The sequence below is a fragment of the Vidua chalybeata genome, chromosome 3, assembly GCF_026979565.1.
Source record: "Vidua chalybeata isolate OUT-0048 chromosome 3, bVidCha1 merged haplotype, whole genome shotgun sequence".
In the NCBI taxonomy this organism is placed as follows: domain Eukaryota; kingdom Metazoa; phylum Chordata; class Aves; order Passeriformes; family Viduidae; genus Vidua; species Vidua chalybeata.
Window position 1 is genome coordinate 48721043 of NC_071532.1, and position 16397 is coordinate 48737439.

The 16397-nt window shown below is 38.5% G+C and overlaps 1 protein-coding gene across 1 annotated transcript in view; it reads right to left on the reverse strand.

Moving 5' to 3' along the window:
• UTRN (utrophin) overlaps positions 1 to 16397 on the reverse strand; it is a 339059-nt gene that overhangs the window by 110887 nt on the left and 211775 nt on the right. The window contains exons 52-53 of the mRNA XM_053936936.1: positions 6892 to 7064; positions 1411 to 1567 (exon numbers count right to left, since the gene is read on the reverse strand). Coding sequence (XP_053792911.1) covers positions 1411 to 1567; positions 6892 to 7064 — 330 coding nt within the window. The remainder of the gene's footprint in view (positions 1 to 1410; positions 1568 to 6891; positions 7065 to 16397) is intronic.

The following is a 16397-nucleotide window of genomic DNA, read 5'->3' on the forward strand; positions in this document are numbered from 1 at the left end:
GTGGTCCAAATGAGCCATCCAGCACCATTACTACTAAACTTTTCCACTTCAGAATAAAGCCCCAGTTTTATTAATCAATTCTGAGTTCTTCAGATGAGAGGCACTTACTAGTACTATTTTGCTACTATCATGCATATACTGTAATCTACACAAGACACAAACAAGCCTTTAGAAAACAACCTGTAGAGGTCTACCACCTTCCACTGACCTCCTTCAAAATCATATTTGGCTCTGTTTCAGCCTTTTATTGCTCTTTGGCACTAGTCATCCACCATTTGATCATTATAAAAAGAATCACAGCAGATGTGCCTAGAAACAGAGCATGATGCTTTAAGTGGATTAGGAAGAGATGAACTCTCAAGAAACAAAATTCCTGAATTTATGCTAATAAATTTACTTTAAAAGACTAAATTAAGAAGAGATGTGTGCAGATTTCCTTAAGCACTTCTATTTTGGAGTGAAGATGCAAAAGTGCTGCTCATGACAGACTACATTTTCTGTACTTCCCCACAGTATTCCAAGTATTTCTGTTTTAGTAAGTTTTTCCAAACTCAAATTTTGCCCTCACCAAACACCACAGCAGAAAAGACACCAGTGTTGTTGGCAGAGGAGAACATATTTATCATGCAATTAGCTATATAAAGCTGCATTGTGCTCTTTCCCTGTTTACACTGTACAGATCAACAAATGAAATGGAACCAGCTTTACTAAATTGAATTTTTCCAATGGCAAAACTATCTTCACTTGATTACTGATCAGAGTAGGCAGGATAGACTCTACATGCTACATTAATAAAGAAATGCAGATGCAAGTGACTTTTTTATTGTCAAGAACTATTTAGGAATTAATAGTCTATCATGGACAGACCAGAACAGGACAAGCAAAACCAGAAAACTAGAACAGCATGCTATAGTTACAACAGTACAAGGCACAAAAAAATTGTAGTTCTCTAGAATAGTTTTGAGTCATCTTTGCAGTGTAAATGTGCAAGGGTAGGGCACTGCTATCACTGGTGAGTTTAGTAACATGTAGAAAGGCACTGTTCATAATTTTACTGAATTTACATTCATCTTTGCTTTCATGATTCTTGGTCACTTCTTACTTTTGCATGCCTTCCTTAACTTTTAGAATAAAATAACAGTTTCACCTATCAGAATTCCAAAAATATCAAGGAACAGTAAAGAAAAAAAGTGTTTAGACTGAACATACATCTTAAAAATTGTTTCGATGCAATTTTATAGCTTATCTTAGTTGTGCTTTACTGGGCAAGGCAGGTAAGAAAAATGGGTGGAGACCTAGAGCTTTTTTATAGAAATTAGTCACTAGGAAGCATTCATCATTTCTCCTGTACAAAAATTTGCTTTATTCTATAATTCACATTATCATATCCATAAAATTTAAGCAACTTACTTTGCAGTGGTCATACTGCTGCTGTAAGGTTGGAACATCCCCTCCAACAGGCATTTGCTTTTTCAGTTCTTCATCTTTTGCATTTAGCCATTTGATTAACTCTTCCAGAGATGTCAGCAATCTGTTCCATTTCTCTGCACTGGCCTCCAAGTGAGCCCTGTGAGACAGCATAACAGCATCTTTAAAGCCCTGAATGGCAAAACCAGCGTAGGAAAACAAACAAAATTACTCCATCAGTAAGATGAGAATGTTTCAAGTGTTTAACTGCAAAGCAACTTTGTGTTAAAAGAAAAAAAATCTATTTCAGAACACTTTGCAAATCAAAATAAACAGAGGAGAAACAGGGGAACACAGACAAATATGTCCCTGATGCTTTAACTCATCTAAAACCTTGAACACCGCATGTCTAAGCCACATAAAAAATTCCTGTGACTCCACCATTGTGCAACATGCACAAGCATCATTTTGTGAGCTAAAGAATTGCAAAACTGAACTCTTTCATGCCAGACCTTGACTCTCCAGAAGCAAAATCCAGTGTGTTTTACCAGTAGTTATCAATAGCAAATTACCTGTCCTGATGAACATATCAGTCAGTGACACAGGTTACTTAATAAATCATCTTTTACTGATGTTGTCTATTAATATAGTGAATCTGTTCCTCACTTTAATTGACCAAAAAAGTCAAACTCCACAATATCTTTTTCTATAATTTTCAGAAATACCTTGTCTTGGTGTCTTCTCCCTGCAGTGCCTAAAAGATGTATAGAAATCTTCAAAAAGGGACCAGCTACCCCTCTTTTACTGCAGTCATTATATATTATGGTATCATTCAAAGCCAGCATGTACCTAATTCATATCAGCAAAAGAAAAGTTTTTCTTCACACAGGTAGGGGAGTAGAGCTGAATGATTTTCAGTATAGTCTAACACTTGTTCTGCAAGTTTCTCCCCTGCTTCTGAAGGATGAATGAAGTTAACTCTACTCCCTTTCCTATTTTGCACATTGTTGCTTATCTTTATTTTTTTTTTCTGATTAATTGTGAATCACACCTAGAAACTTTCTCCTGCTTGTCTTGTATTATCATTTCAAATGGCATTAGAGTGAATGTTTGGGACTGATACAGCAACATTTGGATTGATGGGATGATGTGCTACAAGGTTAACTCCAACACAAACTTAGGTTTGGCCACACTGAGATCTCCCAGCAATACACTAGGATAGGTGAATCAATAAAGCAGTCAAGTAAAAGTGTATAAGGAGGGAAATACAAAGAAAAAAAATTTCCACATTTCTGAAAAGGATAAACCAAGTACCTTTAGGAAGAGGAACCTATTCTCCTTCACTCCTGTTAAGGAAAGCACTTAAGTAACTATTTGGGAAAAATTATGAAATTTAAGTAGTTGTTAGAAGTGACATTTTATTGCCTACAGTTTTGTGTGTTATGGTTTCTATTGTCCCTTATTGCTCTCACTGATACCTTTATCTCAACACTGAATTGCAACAAGCTGCTAGCAGCTCAGGCCTAAACAGTAGAGTCAGCATCCCACCCTGCACTGAAGCACAAGCAAGTTGTGTTGGCCTTGGTGGGCAGGCCAGCAGCTTCTGAGTGGAATGTATTGTCTCTGCTCTCCTGATATTTTTTCAGGTATTCCAAACTGGCCCTTCTTTCTTGAAGTGAAAACAGAGTTTTACTTCTTACTTATAGGCAGAGGAGAGACATTGCCCTCTCATCTAAGCCAAGGCAGCCCATATTTGAATTTACAGTGTTGCCATTAGACTCTGATTGCTAAAAAAGTATAGATATATGTTTGAGAATTTCTAGTAGCAACTACAATTAAAATGCTCAGATTTACAGCTTTCTGTACATTTGATAGTGAAATCTCTATTCATCTTGACTTATTACTGTTTCTAGCACATATAAGCAGCTCTCACCGCTAAAAACTGGCACCCTCTGAGGCTTCAAGATTCTGCTCTAATTATTTAGAGGAATTCTTGTATGCAAAATAAATTGGAGCTTTGTAAGGAGGGGAAAAACTCCTGTAACTAGATAATGGACAACTTAAGGGTGATTCACCACTATTTAACATACAGTACAATACTATTAATAGTAAAAAAACTAATCTGATATTAATGGGAATGATATAGCATACATTACAGGATTAAATGCATTGTAATTTACCACTTAGTACTTGCATGCATGCCAAATTAATGTCAATACCAAAAATAACACTAGCAAGCACATGGTTTCAAAGTCCAGTGCAAGTTAATCCTGCAGAGGTAGAGCAATAAGGGGTAGAGAGGAAATGGACTACACCAGCAGGGACTTTAACTGAGCACAAAGTGACCTAACCTCCCAAAGACACAAATTAAAAAGGGAAAAATACACAGTGGAATACTCAGAAAAATAGTATTTTTCCAGAATACTATCCTTTTAATCTTATTGAAAGCAATATGAAAATGAAAGCAAGATGCAGAAGCTGAAGAGCAGACACAAACATTCAATTCTCCTGGGGAGCAAAGAAATACACATTCAGTAAACACCATTCAAAACACATGCTGCACAGGAGCAAGAGAGTCAAGATATACTTTAAATTGCATTTCAGTGTAAAGTTTTAGCATCACATCTACATTTGTCATACAGACATTATCAGAGACAGAAGATAAACTATGCAGAAGTTCTGAAATGTTTCTTGGGCTTTTCTGTTCTCTCAGACAGGATTTCTATCCTTTGTTTTTGGAATTGGTACTCTACTGATAAACAACCTGCAAACAAAGCTTCAGGTGTTTGTGCTCATGTGACAAATGAATTGGCAAACTCAAGGATTTACTAGGTCAAGTGGTGGCTTAAGAATCTTCTCTGATCAAAATAGAGGTCAGTTATAGGTGATTGTTTCTGAGCATGAGTAGGAGCACAAATATTCACCAGCAGCAAACACCTGGTATGCAAAAGCACTCCTAAGGGAATCCTGGATGAACCTGAAAAACACAGATGCTCCCATCCAACTGACCAGACTGAGAGGAACCTTCCCTCCCCCTCTCCATGCTGAATAAAATCATCCAAAAAACAGCAACTCTGACACAACTCCCCTTCTGTTGACCCTGCGAAGCTCTTTTCACAGCTGGAGACCTCCTCAGCTTTTGATTCTGCTATGGAGGTAGCACTTTTCCCGCTGAGTGACAAGGGAACACATGGAATAAAAAAAAATTGGTGGGTGGTCTAAATATAGAGAAAGAGAGAGAAACTCCTTTTCCGTTTCTCCCATACTTTTACCTTTACCCTCCCCCAAACACTAACATCCTCACAACCTCCTGCCCCAGGAGAAAATAATCTCCCCTAAACATTTGGCTTTAAAAAGCAGACCCCCACAAGTCTACGACTTTGTTTTCTTCCTGGGAATAAGATAAAGAGAGAGAAATAAAGAAGCGTAAGTCTACAATTTCAAGGAGAGAGGTGCAGCATCATAGACACTCCAAGTACAGGTTTAAGCAGCTTCTGTGCATTTAAAAATATGTCAGAACAGCACCATTTTTCCAGTTTGGAACTCCCTTTACTGAGAGAAGCAAAGAAGTAAACTCAACACAGTGACTAGCAACACCAGCTCTGAGGACTGATGTGATGAGAAAAACTCATACTGTCTCTCTTTGGGAGAGCAGTACTTTCAGCAATTAAAATCAGAATAATTGGAATGTACATGAAAATATTCTAAAAAGCTCACAGAAACTTTAATTTAGAAGCACTATCCCAAGCTAAAATCCATTAAGAAACAATCAGCTTTTTCATTCTTCAGTCCTAGCATCTAAAAGTTGCATGTTGTTCTCACTACGGTCATCCATACGGTTTTACTTTCCAATTCATCCTTGTAAAAAGATACAGCAAGAAAGCAAAAATTGAAGGCAAACAGACTTCATATCAGTTCTGTGCTTTGTTACTCCCCTATGAAGGCTTTAAGGACTCTTGAACAAGTTAGAAAAGTGAACTGCAGTCAAAGAACAGAGCAAAATACATGAACTCAGAAATATGACACTCTTTTCAGTAGTGACTGAGATTTGAAAGGTTAATTTACTTGTCTTAGATTTGCACCAGTATTCTCTTTCTTGCCTATCTTACACTTTGATCTCCAGTGACATGTGGTTCTGCAGCACTGCAGGTACCAGCAGAGGAACATTAATGCTGCCCAATGGGATACACATGCCATATCTATGAAGAACAGAAAAGATAGGTCTGTATTCAGAAAATGTACTCCAAATTTCTGAGCAGACTGCACAATCAGTCTTTCTGTACTACAGCCTTGGAACTCATAGCTATACAGGATAAGTGGTTTGAAGGCCCTTTTTCATGGCCATCCATTTCTCCCATATTATGACCAAGCCCAGGAATGGCCAAGGAACCCAAAGGTTCTTGCTAGGACTCCACAATTGATAAGCTATTATTTTAAGAGCATGCTTTTGTCTTTCTCTCACATGGACTTGTGAATAGAGCTCATAACAACTCAAGTCCAACAGCTTTTGCATTAAACTGTGTATGTGGCAGAGCCAGTCTCTGCAAGCCCCCACGCCAAACTGCTTGATTCTTTGGGTCCAAGTTCAATCCTGTGGGATTTCAAGGATCTGATTTAACAGTTTCATTTAACTGTTTAGCAGGTTGGTGATAAGTGGATATGAAAAGTAAGTATGACATTTTCCCCTCTATTTCACTCATTCAAACTCCTGTGCCTGAATTTCAAGGTCGGTTCATCTTCCTGGCCTTTGGAATATTCATATGAATGTTTAACATTGTTCTTTTCTTTTAAAAGAACAGTTTTCTCAAACCAACAAGCAAGTGGTTGCAATTAAAAGCTCTAGAAATTATTCTCTATGTAATTAATTTTCATATAGAATTTAATTCAATAATGAATATGGCAGTATCTATTTCAAAAAATCGCATCACAAAGATTTAACAATTGCCACACTTGAGCTTAGCACAGATAGGGTCAAAAAATTGTAAAATTCATTCCTTGATTAATAAGTACTTTAAAAAAAAATCAATTGAACAGCAGCAATTGAATTATTAATTTGAATTAATAATTCAAAACCAATTAAATGGATCAAGATACTTAAGATGCAAGTCCTATTAATTTGGTAATTTCAAAACAAAAATTTTGTAAAAACAAAACCATTAACAAACTCCTGATTTCCCTTCAAAGCAATGGCAGATTTGCAGAATTATTTCACTGATACTACCACTGACCTGCGATTAGGAAAGACCCAATGCACTTTCTGGAAATTTTGGTACAAGGTCAGCAAGTTACAACTGTGAAGCTCTGAAGAGAAAACAAATAGTTAAGCCTACCTGGTGAACAAGTTCACCAAGTTTTTATATCTGCACTCAGGAGTCCTTCATGAAAGATAATAGATACTTCATTTCAATGCTGTGGTCATATTTGTCAAGCCTCTTAGAAGACAGGAACTGTGCCCCATCACACTTTGATGTTTTCATTACTCACCTGATGTTAGCGGACTTCGCCTTCAGATCATTCCAGCGCTGGTTCATGTCATCAAGCCGGTGCTGGAGCAGAGCAGCTTCCTCAGAGTTTCCCAAGGCTTTCACCATTTTCTGTCTGTTTCCATCAATACTTTTAAAGATGTCATTGTGGGCATCAATCTCAGCTTGAATGTCCTGAAATACCAGCAAGAAAAGTTCAAACATAGTTCTGTGAGTAGAGGAGGGGAGAGCTGACTCTAATGAGTACCCCTAAACACTAGGACAGAGCATGTATTCCAGCTTCCTTGGGTGTCTCTGATAAAAGATGCACAGGAGAAAACCTGCAATCGTATTAACGTCACTACAAAAGGTCTAACTTTCTTAAGTCATCCAAAGCTGTGAAAAAGGAAATGGAATTATAAACACCAAGTTCTGTGATGCTGTGTTTTGAAGCACTGAAGGTAACTAACTGTCTCCTGTTCACCCACGCATTTCACACAGTGTGGCATTTGCAAATGCACTAGAACTCATTTCCTCTCCAGAAATTACACCAATTCAGCCTTAGCTTTGTCATCTCTTTCTTCTTTGAAATAAAACGTTCTGAAAACTTTAAGTAGTCTAGTGAAATGCAGCCTTTATCTAGTATTTTAGGTCACACATAATGAAAGCTTTTAACAAAAATCTTAACTTTAAAACCCTAAACTGCAGCTAAATGGTTACAGGAACCAAAAGTCCATTTTTACAATTAAACTACTTTATATTATGGCCTGAATATATGGAGAGGTAGACATTAAATGTCAGGATGTATTATAATCTGAATTTCATAGTAAATACTGAAAAGACAAAGAAAAGCTTGTGATTTCCATTCTGTTGATTCATTTCTCTTCCCCTTAGAAATTAAACACATTTTATTCTCTCATCTACCATCTGCTTCAAGAAACACATTACAGATATTTTAAAACACATAAAAAGAGCAAACAAAACTTCCTGCACCACTGCTAATGGTTCTAGCATCCATACATCACATCTATCTATACTCTAATAAAGCAATGTAAATGTGTAGAAAGCCAGGAGGTGTACTGGCTGTCTCAATAGGATTAATCAACGAAGATTATGACAGGAACTTGATGCAGATGTAAATAAACTTCTTTTGCAAAGGAGGAAATCAAATAACTGAAATTCCTTAAAGGTTTTTATTCTTCCAATCAGCTCCTCAGTAATCACCATCTGCTCCCAGAAGCAGAAAAGGAAGGGGCTTTTTTACCTCCTCATCCTAAAGTTGCATTCCTGCTGGCACGTATACAAATGGAAGTGGAAAAGTAGCCATGAATTTGAAATAGAATAAAAGCTTTCTAGAGTAAAGAAAGAAAACAAAAAAGTCAGGATACAGGTGAAGAAGAGGAGGGAGGAGAGGCAGGGGAAAGGAGGTGAGAAAGGGAGGGAAGCACTGGTGAAGCGCACTGATGAAGCTCTGGCGAGAAGAGCTACTGTGTGACTTTGGACAGCTACCTTTATTTGCATTAAGATTCATTTCTTTAAAGCAGGTAAAAAGACACTTTTTTGGTCTTTGAAACAGCCCAATAAACATCACCATTCTAAATACAGGGAAAAAAAAAAAGACATTTAAAAGGAAAAAAACAAAATGGAATCGTCTGATGATCAGCCAACCCAAATAAGATGGCAGAGTCACTAGCTGAATTAGATGCTTATCTGAAAATACTTGCATCTCCTGTCCTTACAACTCCAACATGCATGCAGGTGCAGTGAAACCCAGCTCAATCCCACAGAGCAGGAGATACAGAGACTGTACAGCAGTTGCAATTCTAACTGCAATGAAACTGTGCTACAAAAGCCAGGTCATGCAAAACATCCCCCTTTGCCTCGTCAAAGTCACAAATGACAACTTCATTGAAAACAAACTGATCTCTAACCTTCCTTCTACAATCACAATATTAACTGTAAACCCATTCATTCTAGAACCTTCATAAAGCATTCTTTGATTTTACTTGAGAGAACAATTCAGCATGCATGCTTAAAAATGTTTCATTCACAATGGGTTTGATTCTTACATTTGCCAGTCATCCATCACGTTACATTGATTAAGGTACAATAAATCTGCTGTTCACATTCTTGAGTCCCATCTATAATAACTATGTTGAGATAAATCAGTTCAAAGAATAAAGTTTCATAATTAACTTCTCTCTCATTTCTGCTTTCTGTTTTCCAGGTGAAAAAACCAATCAACCACTGCCAGCTGATAGATAACCCAACAGGATTGATAAAGTTATTGAATGTGAGTTTGTCACAGCCCTCAAAGAAAAGATGGAGAGAAATTCAAATAACATACCCCACATCAGTGTGCACATAGAAGAAGTAAAGCAGGAAGGTAGGATTCAAAAAATGACCAACAGCAAGAAATGAGCACAATAAGTTAGTTATTCTCAATAATGATATAAAGCGTCTGGATTTTTATTTAGGTACTGTCTTCTGGATGATGGGCTCCCATCTTATCCTAAGACTGCTGTAATTGCTAGCAATTGGTAGTACGCTCCTTTACTCACCGTGTTATCAAAGTCCTTGAATTCTTATTTGTAAATATGTGGTTGCCCTACCTTCAAAGGTATTTCTTCAAAGTGGAAAGGACTCTATCATTCTGTAAACCCCCCAATTTATGTTCCTCCTAATCTATTATTTCTCTTTCTCCTGCCTTTTTCTTGGTCTTTGATTCTCCATTTTCCTCTATGTGGCAAAAAATGGGATGAAAAAAGTTGATTATGCCTACTTGGGCCCCAATGAGGATTAATTCTAGTAAGAGTTAATCCACTTACAATTTTGCAATACTTTAGAAGAAACTCTTAAATATTCCCCTGTTATGACATAGAAGTTCCCATATTCAGAGTCACAGGGGCAACACACTGGAGAATGCAGGAGAAGAATTTTGTTTCTTTTACCACATAAAGAGGGGGATACAACTGTGAAACTCCATCACTACTTTTAGCCCAATGCTTAAGGGATCTGGGCCAGAGTGGCCTCCCAGTGTAGGTGAAACAAATCAAAGGGCAAAGAAGAGAAAAACAAAACAAAAACAGAACAGAAAAAAACCAAAAACCCTAAAGAAATACACTATAAACAGAAAATGTCTTCTTGCTTTATCAACTTTGTTTTTTGAGGCACTAATTATAGAGATGTCATATTTTTGCTAATTTTGCAAATATTTATGTACACTTGGCTGTTAAATGGAATTGAAAATTTATTGTATGAGGTCAACATATTTGTTCACATGCAAGTTCTTGCAGGATTAATGTCCTAAATTAAAAGAAAGCTTTTTGAGGAAATAATTGATCCTATATATAAATCAAGGTGAAAGCTCCAAAGTTTGAAAGACAGAAAGGAGAAGAAATAACTAGACTGGCATATAGATATGTATTTAACCCTAGCCAAACTACTAAAGCATTGCCACTTTCCTAATTTAAGTATTAAAATTAAGTATTAAGATCAAACTGCTGCCTTTTCCACTCTGATGTTGTGATTTCAAAATTTTATTTCCATTCTGAATCTTCTCTGACTTCTTTGCTTCTCTCCCTCTTTACCTGTCTTCCTGCAGAATTCAAGTTTTCATTTTATATTTGGATTTGATTTTAAACCTTGTCTCCATAATAAAAAACCTACTTCTTGCTTTAACTCCTACCAAATAAAATCTAAATGATCATGCGATGACAACTGAAGGGCATGTGTCTTTAAAGAATGTATAAATATATGCCATTTAGTAAGGCTGCAGATGGAAATACTGAAAAGGATGCAAAACAAAGCTGCTACTAGAACAGCCCAAAGGCAGACTGGAGTGGCATGCCCAGGGTAAAAGCAAGCATATGACAAAGATTGGAACAGAACCCAACTTACAAGCCTAACTCAACCAGCTATTAAACTTTTGTCTTTTCTTTCCCCCTTATGGACTGCAAGGATATGTTAAAAGCAGTTACAGAATTAGGCATAATTATGCTTTGGAAACTATCAATACTTTATAAAAGGCAAGAAACCTCCAAGCCAAATCCACACATGATGTGTCTTTTTTCTAAATGATGAGTCCAGAGGGCCTCTAATTGACTCTGCAACTCTCTAAGCTATTAACAGATTCACTTCTACTCACATTTTTTTCAGATTTTTTCTGTATGGAAATATACCAGTAAGGACAGTAACACAGGCAAAGTATTTGCCTTTTTATAGGACCCAAATACATCTGCTGAGGATAAAAACACAACTAATGAAGATAAAAAACACAACTAATGGACAAAAACTCCATGGCCAAATTAAAGTGGAAGAAACTATGCATTTTAAAATATACAAAGTGTTACTGTATTAAATTCTCACTATTAAAAATTCTGGGGTAATAATACAAGGATCTAAAACAGGGAAGTAAGGGAAAGAAGTATATTCCCATAGCAATAAAGATTCTATTATCAAGAAACCCTAATCAAATTTTTCTTACATATAGGACACAAAACTCAATTTAGTCTCTCAAGAAAAAAGTCAACAGCATTCTGTACCAAATCACAGCTTCACAGAGGGTTTAAAGGCAGGACTCATCAATGTTTTACTACAAAGTTTTTTGAACCCACTATATATAGCAAAATTCTAGATTACACTCCAATTATTTTTATGTTTGTTAGGAAACAGAATTCCATGTATTTTTGTAAACATCTGACCATATATCAGGGATGGCAAGTTATTCCAGGAAAACCACATAAGGTTTGCAAGAAATGGACATACAGGTACAAGGCTGATGCTGGCAGCATTTTGTGTTGACACAGAGTGCTACCTCCTTTTAATCCCCGGGTACAAGCCATCTGTTTTATGTGGCTTTTGAACCACACATTTATCTCAAAAGGAATTAGTGGGCTTGAAGTTGATTCTTCATAAATGAAAATCAGCTTGAAAAATTGCATTTTCCCTAGCAAAAGTTACTCCCAGGCTGTTTTGCTAGAACCGTTTTGTACTTCTTGCATCCAATACAGATGCTGCCTGTGAGTGGAACGGGTGCACAAAATTGCAAGTCCCATGAAAATGATTGCCCACTGCCTTCACTGACAATGCTCAAGTCAGCAAAGACAGTCACAGAAATGCTGCACTTGCCTCTTTCAAAGGTCAGGAATAAATGTGATGACTGCTCATCTAAGTACCTGCAGAAAAATCTTCCAGCTGTTCCAGCTGGAAGAAAAATGTCAGTGCCATCCAAAGGACATAAATGCACGCCACAGACAACAACCAGAACATTGCTCTTTGAGGTCTCACAGCAGGTAGCAAAGCAATGGACCTTTTTCTTTTTTAATAGCACATTGTTTAGTTTATCTTGAACCAGGTACATTTTACCTGCTTCTGCCAACTGCCTCTGGGAACACTGCTGTGGCAGATATTCCTTTTAGCCTCTGCTTTACTTGTAGCTTTTCACTTTCTGATGACTCTTAAGGAAGGATTAAGAATTAGGGCATGATAGAGGTGTATCAAACTGGCCATTATGAAAGGGAAACTGGACTTTTATTGGTCTCAGCCTTAAAATGCTGGGGGTAGCTGGGAAAAAGAGATGCTCGTGTAAAAAGAAGGCTATAAAAATCTCATCTCATCCAGGAAGTCTCTTCTGATGTCAGAGAACAGTCATGCCTTTTGAAAGGCTCATCCCATCTGCTGTTTCAGAGTCCTTCCTGCAGTAGCAGTTGCTGTTAAGTAATCCATTTACAGTGAATTCACATTCAGAAGTAGCAGTACACACTGAAAACTTTTAGGTAGAATTGCCATTATCTTAATCCACCAGTGCCAGAAGTGCATAAAGATGGACATCAAAACCTCTTTCAGGTGTCATACACAGACCATAGTGAATATCACTACAGCCACTGCAATATAGTGTAAGATCAAAGCAATTTGCTGTAGATATAACAAAAATGTATTTACGACTTAAGCTCTCAGATATTTCATGAAGAAAAAACAGAACTTTTTTTGGGGGAGGACCCACTTTGGGACATTCTTCACTTCTAATTTTCAAAGGCTTGTATTACGAAGATCCTTGTACCAACTCATCAAGTTTCTAAAAACTTGACTTGACTTGCACTTAAGCTTCTTGGATAGTACCATAAGAGGTGACATATGGTGTAGTTAAAGATTCATTTTATCACAAGAATGATGATGCACTTACAGGAAGGCTGAGAATGCCACATTGCCTTCAACAGCCTCTGTGGCTCCATTGCACGGCACAGACTCAACATCTGAGGGGCACCATAAATGTGTTAATACTAATTCCAGCAGTCACATAATTATGACTGAACAAAGCCAAAGCAGCCCTGCCTACTGCAGTGTAATGTGACTCTGTCTGTGCATAGGAAGGGAGTGCCGTGCAAGCTTCTGCAAATGCCATCTGGCTTCTGCATTACCACCACAGCAACAGCATTCATCATTCTCTCTGTAGAACATATATTAATCAATCCAGAGAGCTGAAAGTAGCTTACAAGCCAGGATCCCTGTCATAACTGTTTCTCCTGGCAGCGAACATCTCAGGAAGGACAGGATGGGTGTGTGGGGAATCATAAGAGGGACAGATGAAGCAGGGGAGGAGGGGAGCTTGTTTAAAAAACAATAAAAAGGAAAAGAAAACTTGCTAAATAAGCAGACTAAAATTTTAGAATTTGTGATCAAAGTCCACCAAATAAAACGTTAACCTCCTCCAGCACCAAAGTAGCCTTTTATGTTGCATTACAAATTTCAGCACAGTAGAAAACAAAATTTCACAGCAAGCTAAAAAATACAGCAGAGCTGTGAGACCTCTAAGTTTTGGTGAGAATTGCTATGATCAATTTTTTGAAGATAAACACTGGAATATTCAAAATCACAGGGGAGGGCCTGGAGTTTGCAAATACCAGGGTTTGTATGATTCATAAAATATTAGAAACACCGGTGAAAAATTTCTCTCTTAATGAAGTAATGAAGCATCTCAGGGTCTGGCACACATCCTCAACTTTACAGGCTACCACAGCAGTAGCTACAAGAGAAGAGTGAAGGCCAGATGACACACTGGGAGCAAGAGAGGAGCCAGTGACCTATACAGTGAAGAAGTCAGATCACAAACGCTTTTAGTGTTACTCTTAGCTACTTTTGAAAGTGTTATGCTGGTGGAATCCTGAATAGTGACTGTCTCAAGCATACTTCTCCCTGATAAACAAAACTGGTAAATTGGTAACTACTGAGGAGAAGAACACTGGTTTACATTTTAAAAGAACATCCTGAAGTTTAGAAAAAAAACAGAATCAGGCTTTGCAAACTGCTCTCCTACTGTGAAACCACATCTTTAAGGTGTTTTATCTTAATTCATAAACTACTTTGTATTTTGTTACATACTGTGGTCTTGCAGGATACAGGAAGTTTGTATGGTAAAAAGAAAAAAACAAGGCAAATCTAACATGGTTACAAACATGGAAGTGAGGTTTCACTAGAACTGCTGACAAACAGATGAAAACAATCTGTTCTTTATCATTCTTATATCTCTTGCTCATCAGCACAATCGCTTCAAACAAACCTCCTGCCTCTAAGTATTACTGCTACCAAACAACCTGGAAAGAGAAAGAGTAACTAGTTGGAATAAAAAAAGTACAGATGAAACAATGGGAAAGTTGCATATTCATTGGAAATAATTCTACTTATAAATGCCATAATGAGATCTTCCAATTCAGCTAAAATAACATTCAACTAAATTTAACAGCACACTCCAGAGCACTTGCTTTATGCCAATAGTGAAACAAGGTCACAGGCAGCCTGTAATGTCCCCTTATACCCTTGACTTAGCAAAGCCCAAGCTGCTCTTCATTTCCTTTGGAACTTAAAATTAAATAAATAAGTAAATTAAAATGCCCACAATCGGAGGACATGCTCTAAAAGTAATCTTGTAGGACCTGAAATGAGGAAGATAAACATTAGATTTCCATAAACAGAGTGCACATGAGGACATAAACAGCAACACACAAAACCCAAGTTAAATATCAACCTGCCTTTTTTATTTACTGTGTAATTTTCAAAGGCATACACAGCCTTTTTCAAAGGCATGTGTGCAAGTGCCTATCATACCTTTTCAAATTTTGTCAGCAACTCACGTAAGCTGAAGTTCAGGCCAATCATCATTAAGCGTCTCCCGAAGCCTACATTTTCCTGGTATGTCCTCCAAGCCAAGTCTATAGCCTTCAAAAGGTTTCTCTCCTTTCCCACCTATAGAGTCTCAAAATACTCCAAGCGCTCCAGTGTGTGTCCCTCTCCTGGGCTGTGTTCCCCTGGGAACAGTTCACACAGCACCATCGTCACAGTCTCCGTGTCCCTGCTCCTTCCCATGGGCTGGTCACCCAGTGGTGAGCCGCTGACACTGGGTGCTGCTCCTTGCAGAGCTGACCTGACCTCATGGCATTGCGGGGATCTCCTTGGCTCCACACCTCCCCAGGACTGCCTCCAGCTCACCTCAGCAATGGCCTGCAGGACCCAAGTGCTTCTGGCAGGCCTCAAGCTCAGTGCTTGGTCTCAGCGACCCTGAGTGAGAGAAGCTATAACCTGCTGCTGTATGACAGATGGAGAGGAGGAACACATCCTTCCATGTTGCTCCATTCAAGGGAAAAAAAATCCCCAGAGAAATTTCTGTCTATAGAAAGCATCAAAAACCAACTTCTCAGACAAATTAAAATGGGATGAGGCACACTTCATCCTAGGAAATGTGGTGGTGTGACCAGACGGGAGGCCATCTCTCCTCTGACTTCCTCAGAGCCAACACCATGGGCTGGTGCTGCTATGGCAGTAATCAGGCACCTCCAGCCCTCTTCATTTCGCCCAGGAGATGCTGCGCCACAGAAAAGCCCATTAGAAGTCGTCTAAAAAGTAAATTCCTTTGTGCAAGCAAAAAAAAAAAAAAAAAAAAAGCACCCAGCAAAGGATCCTGCTGCAACCTCCAAAGCCTTCGCTGGGGATCTCCTCCTTTGGTGCCGCCTGCTCTGACAGCCGTGTGGTAATCTATCCCCGGCATTTGTTTATTATTGTAATCAGCATCCTCCCTTCCAGCAGCCCTGGTGCTGCTCCGAAGCCAAGCACACTCCCCCTTCCGGGAGGCCTCCCTGCTGGAAAACCACCACCACCCCTGAGGCTGCAGAAACCCCAGACCAAAAGCCCTCACTTTTCCTTCCCCTGGAATGGAAAGGTGGCTGTTCAGTCACTGAGCAAGCTTTGGAGCTGTAAAAGCAACCAGTGCTGCACAAAGCCATCACAGACTGGGGCTGCCCAGGAGGGCATGCTTAGCAAGCCAGATTGTTTTCCATATGAGCTTTGCTCACCCACGGGAAACCTGACACCCCATGGGTGGCTGTGAGGAAATCAGTCCATTTCCAGCCATTCCCACTGGAAACCCGTGTGCATGTGAAGGCCTATTTAAGCTGCTATTAATGCCTTCCGCACAAACACGCATTACTCAACCACCAAAACCAGATTGAGTAATAGCTGCCAGCAAGTCAGTAAATG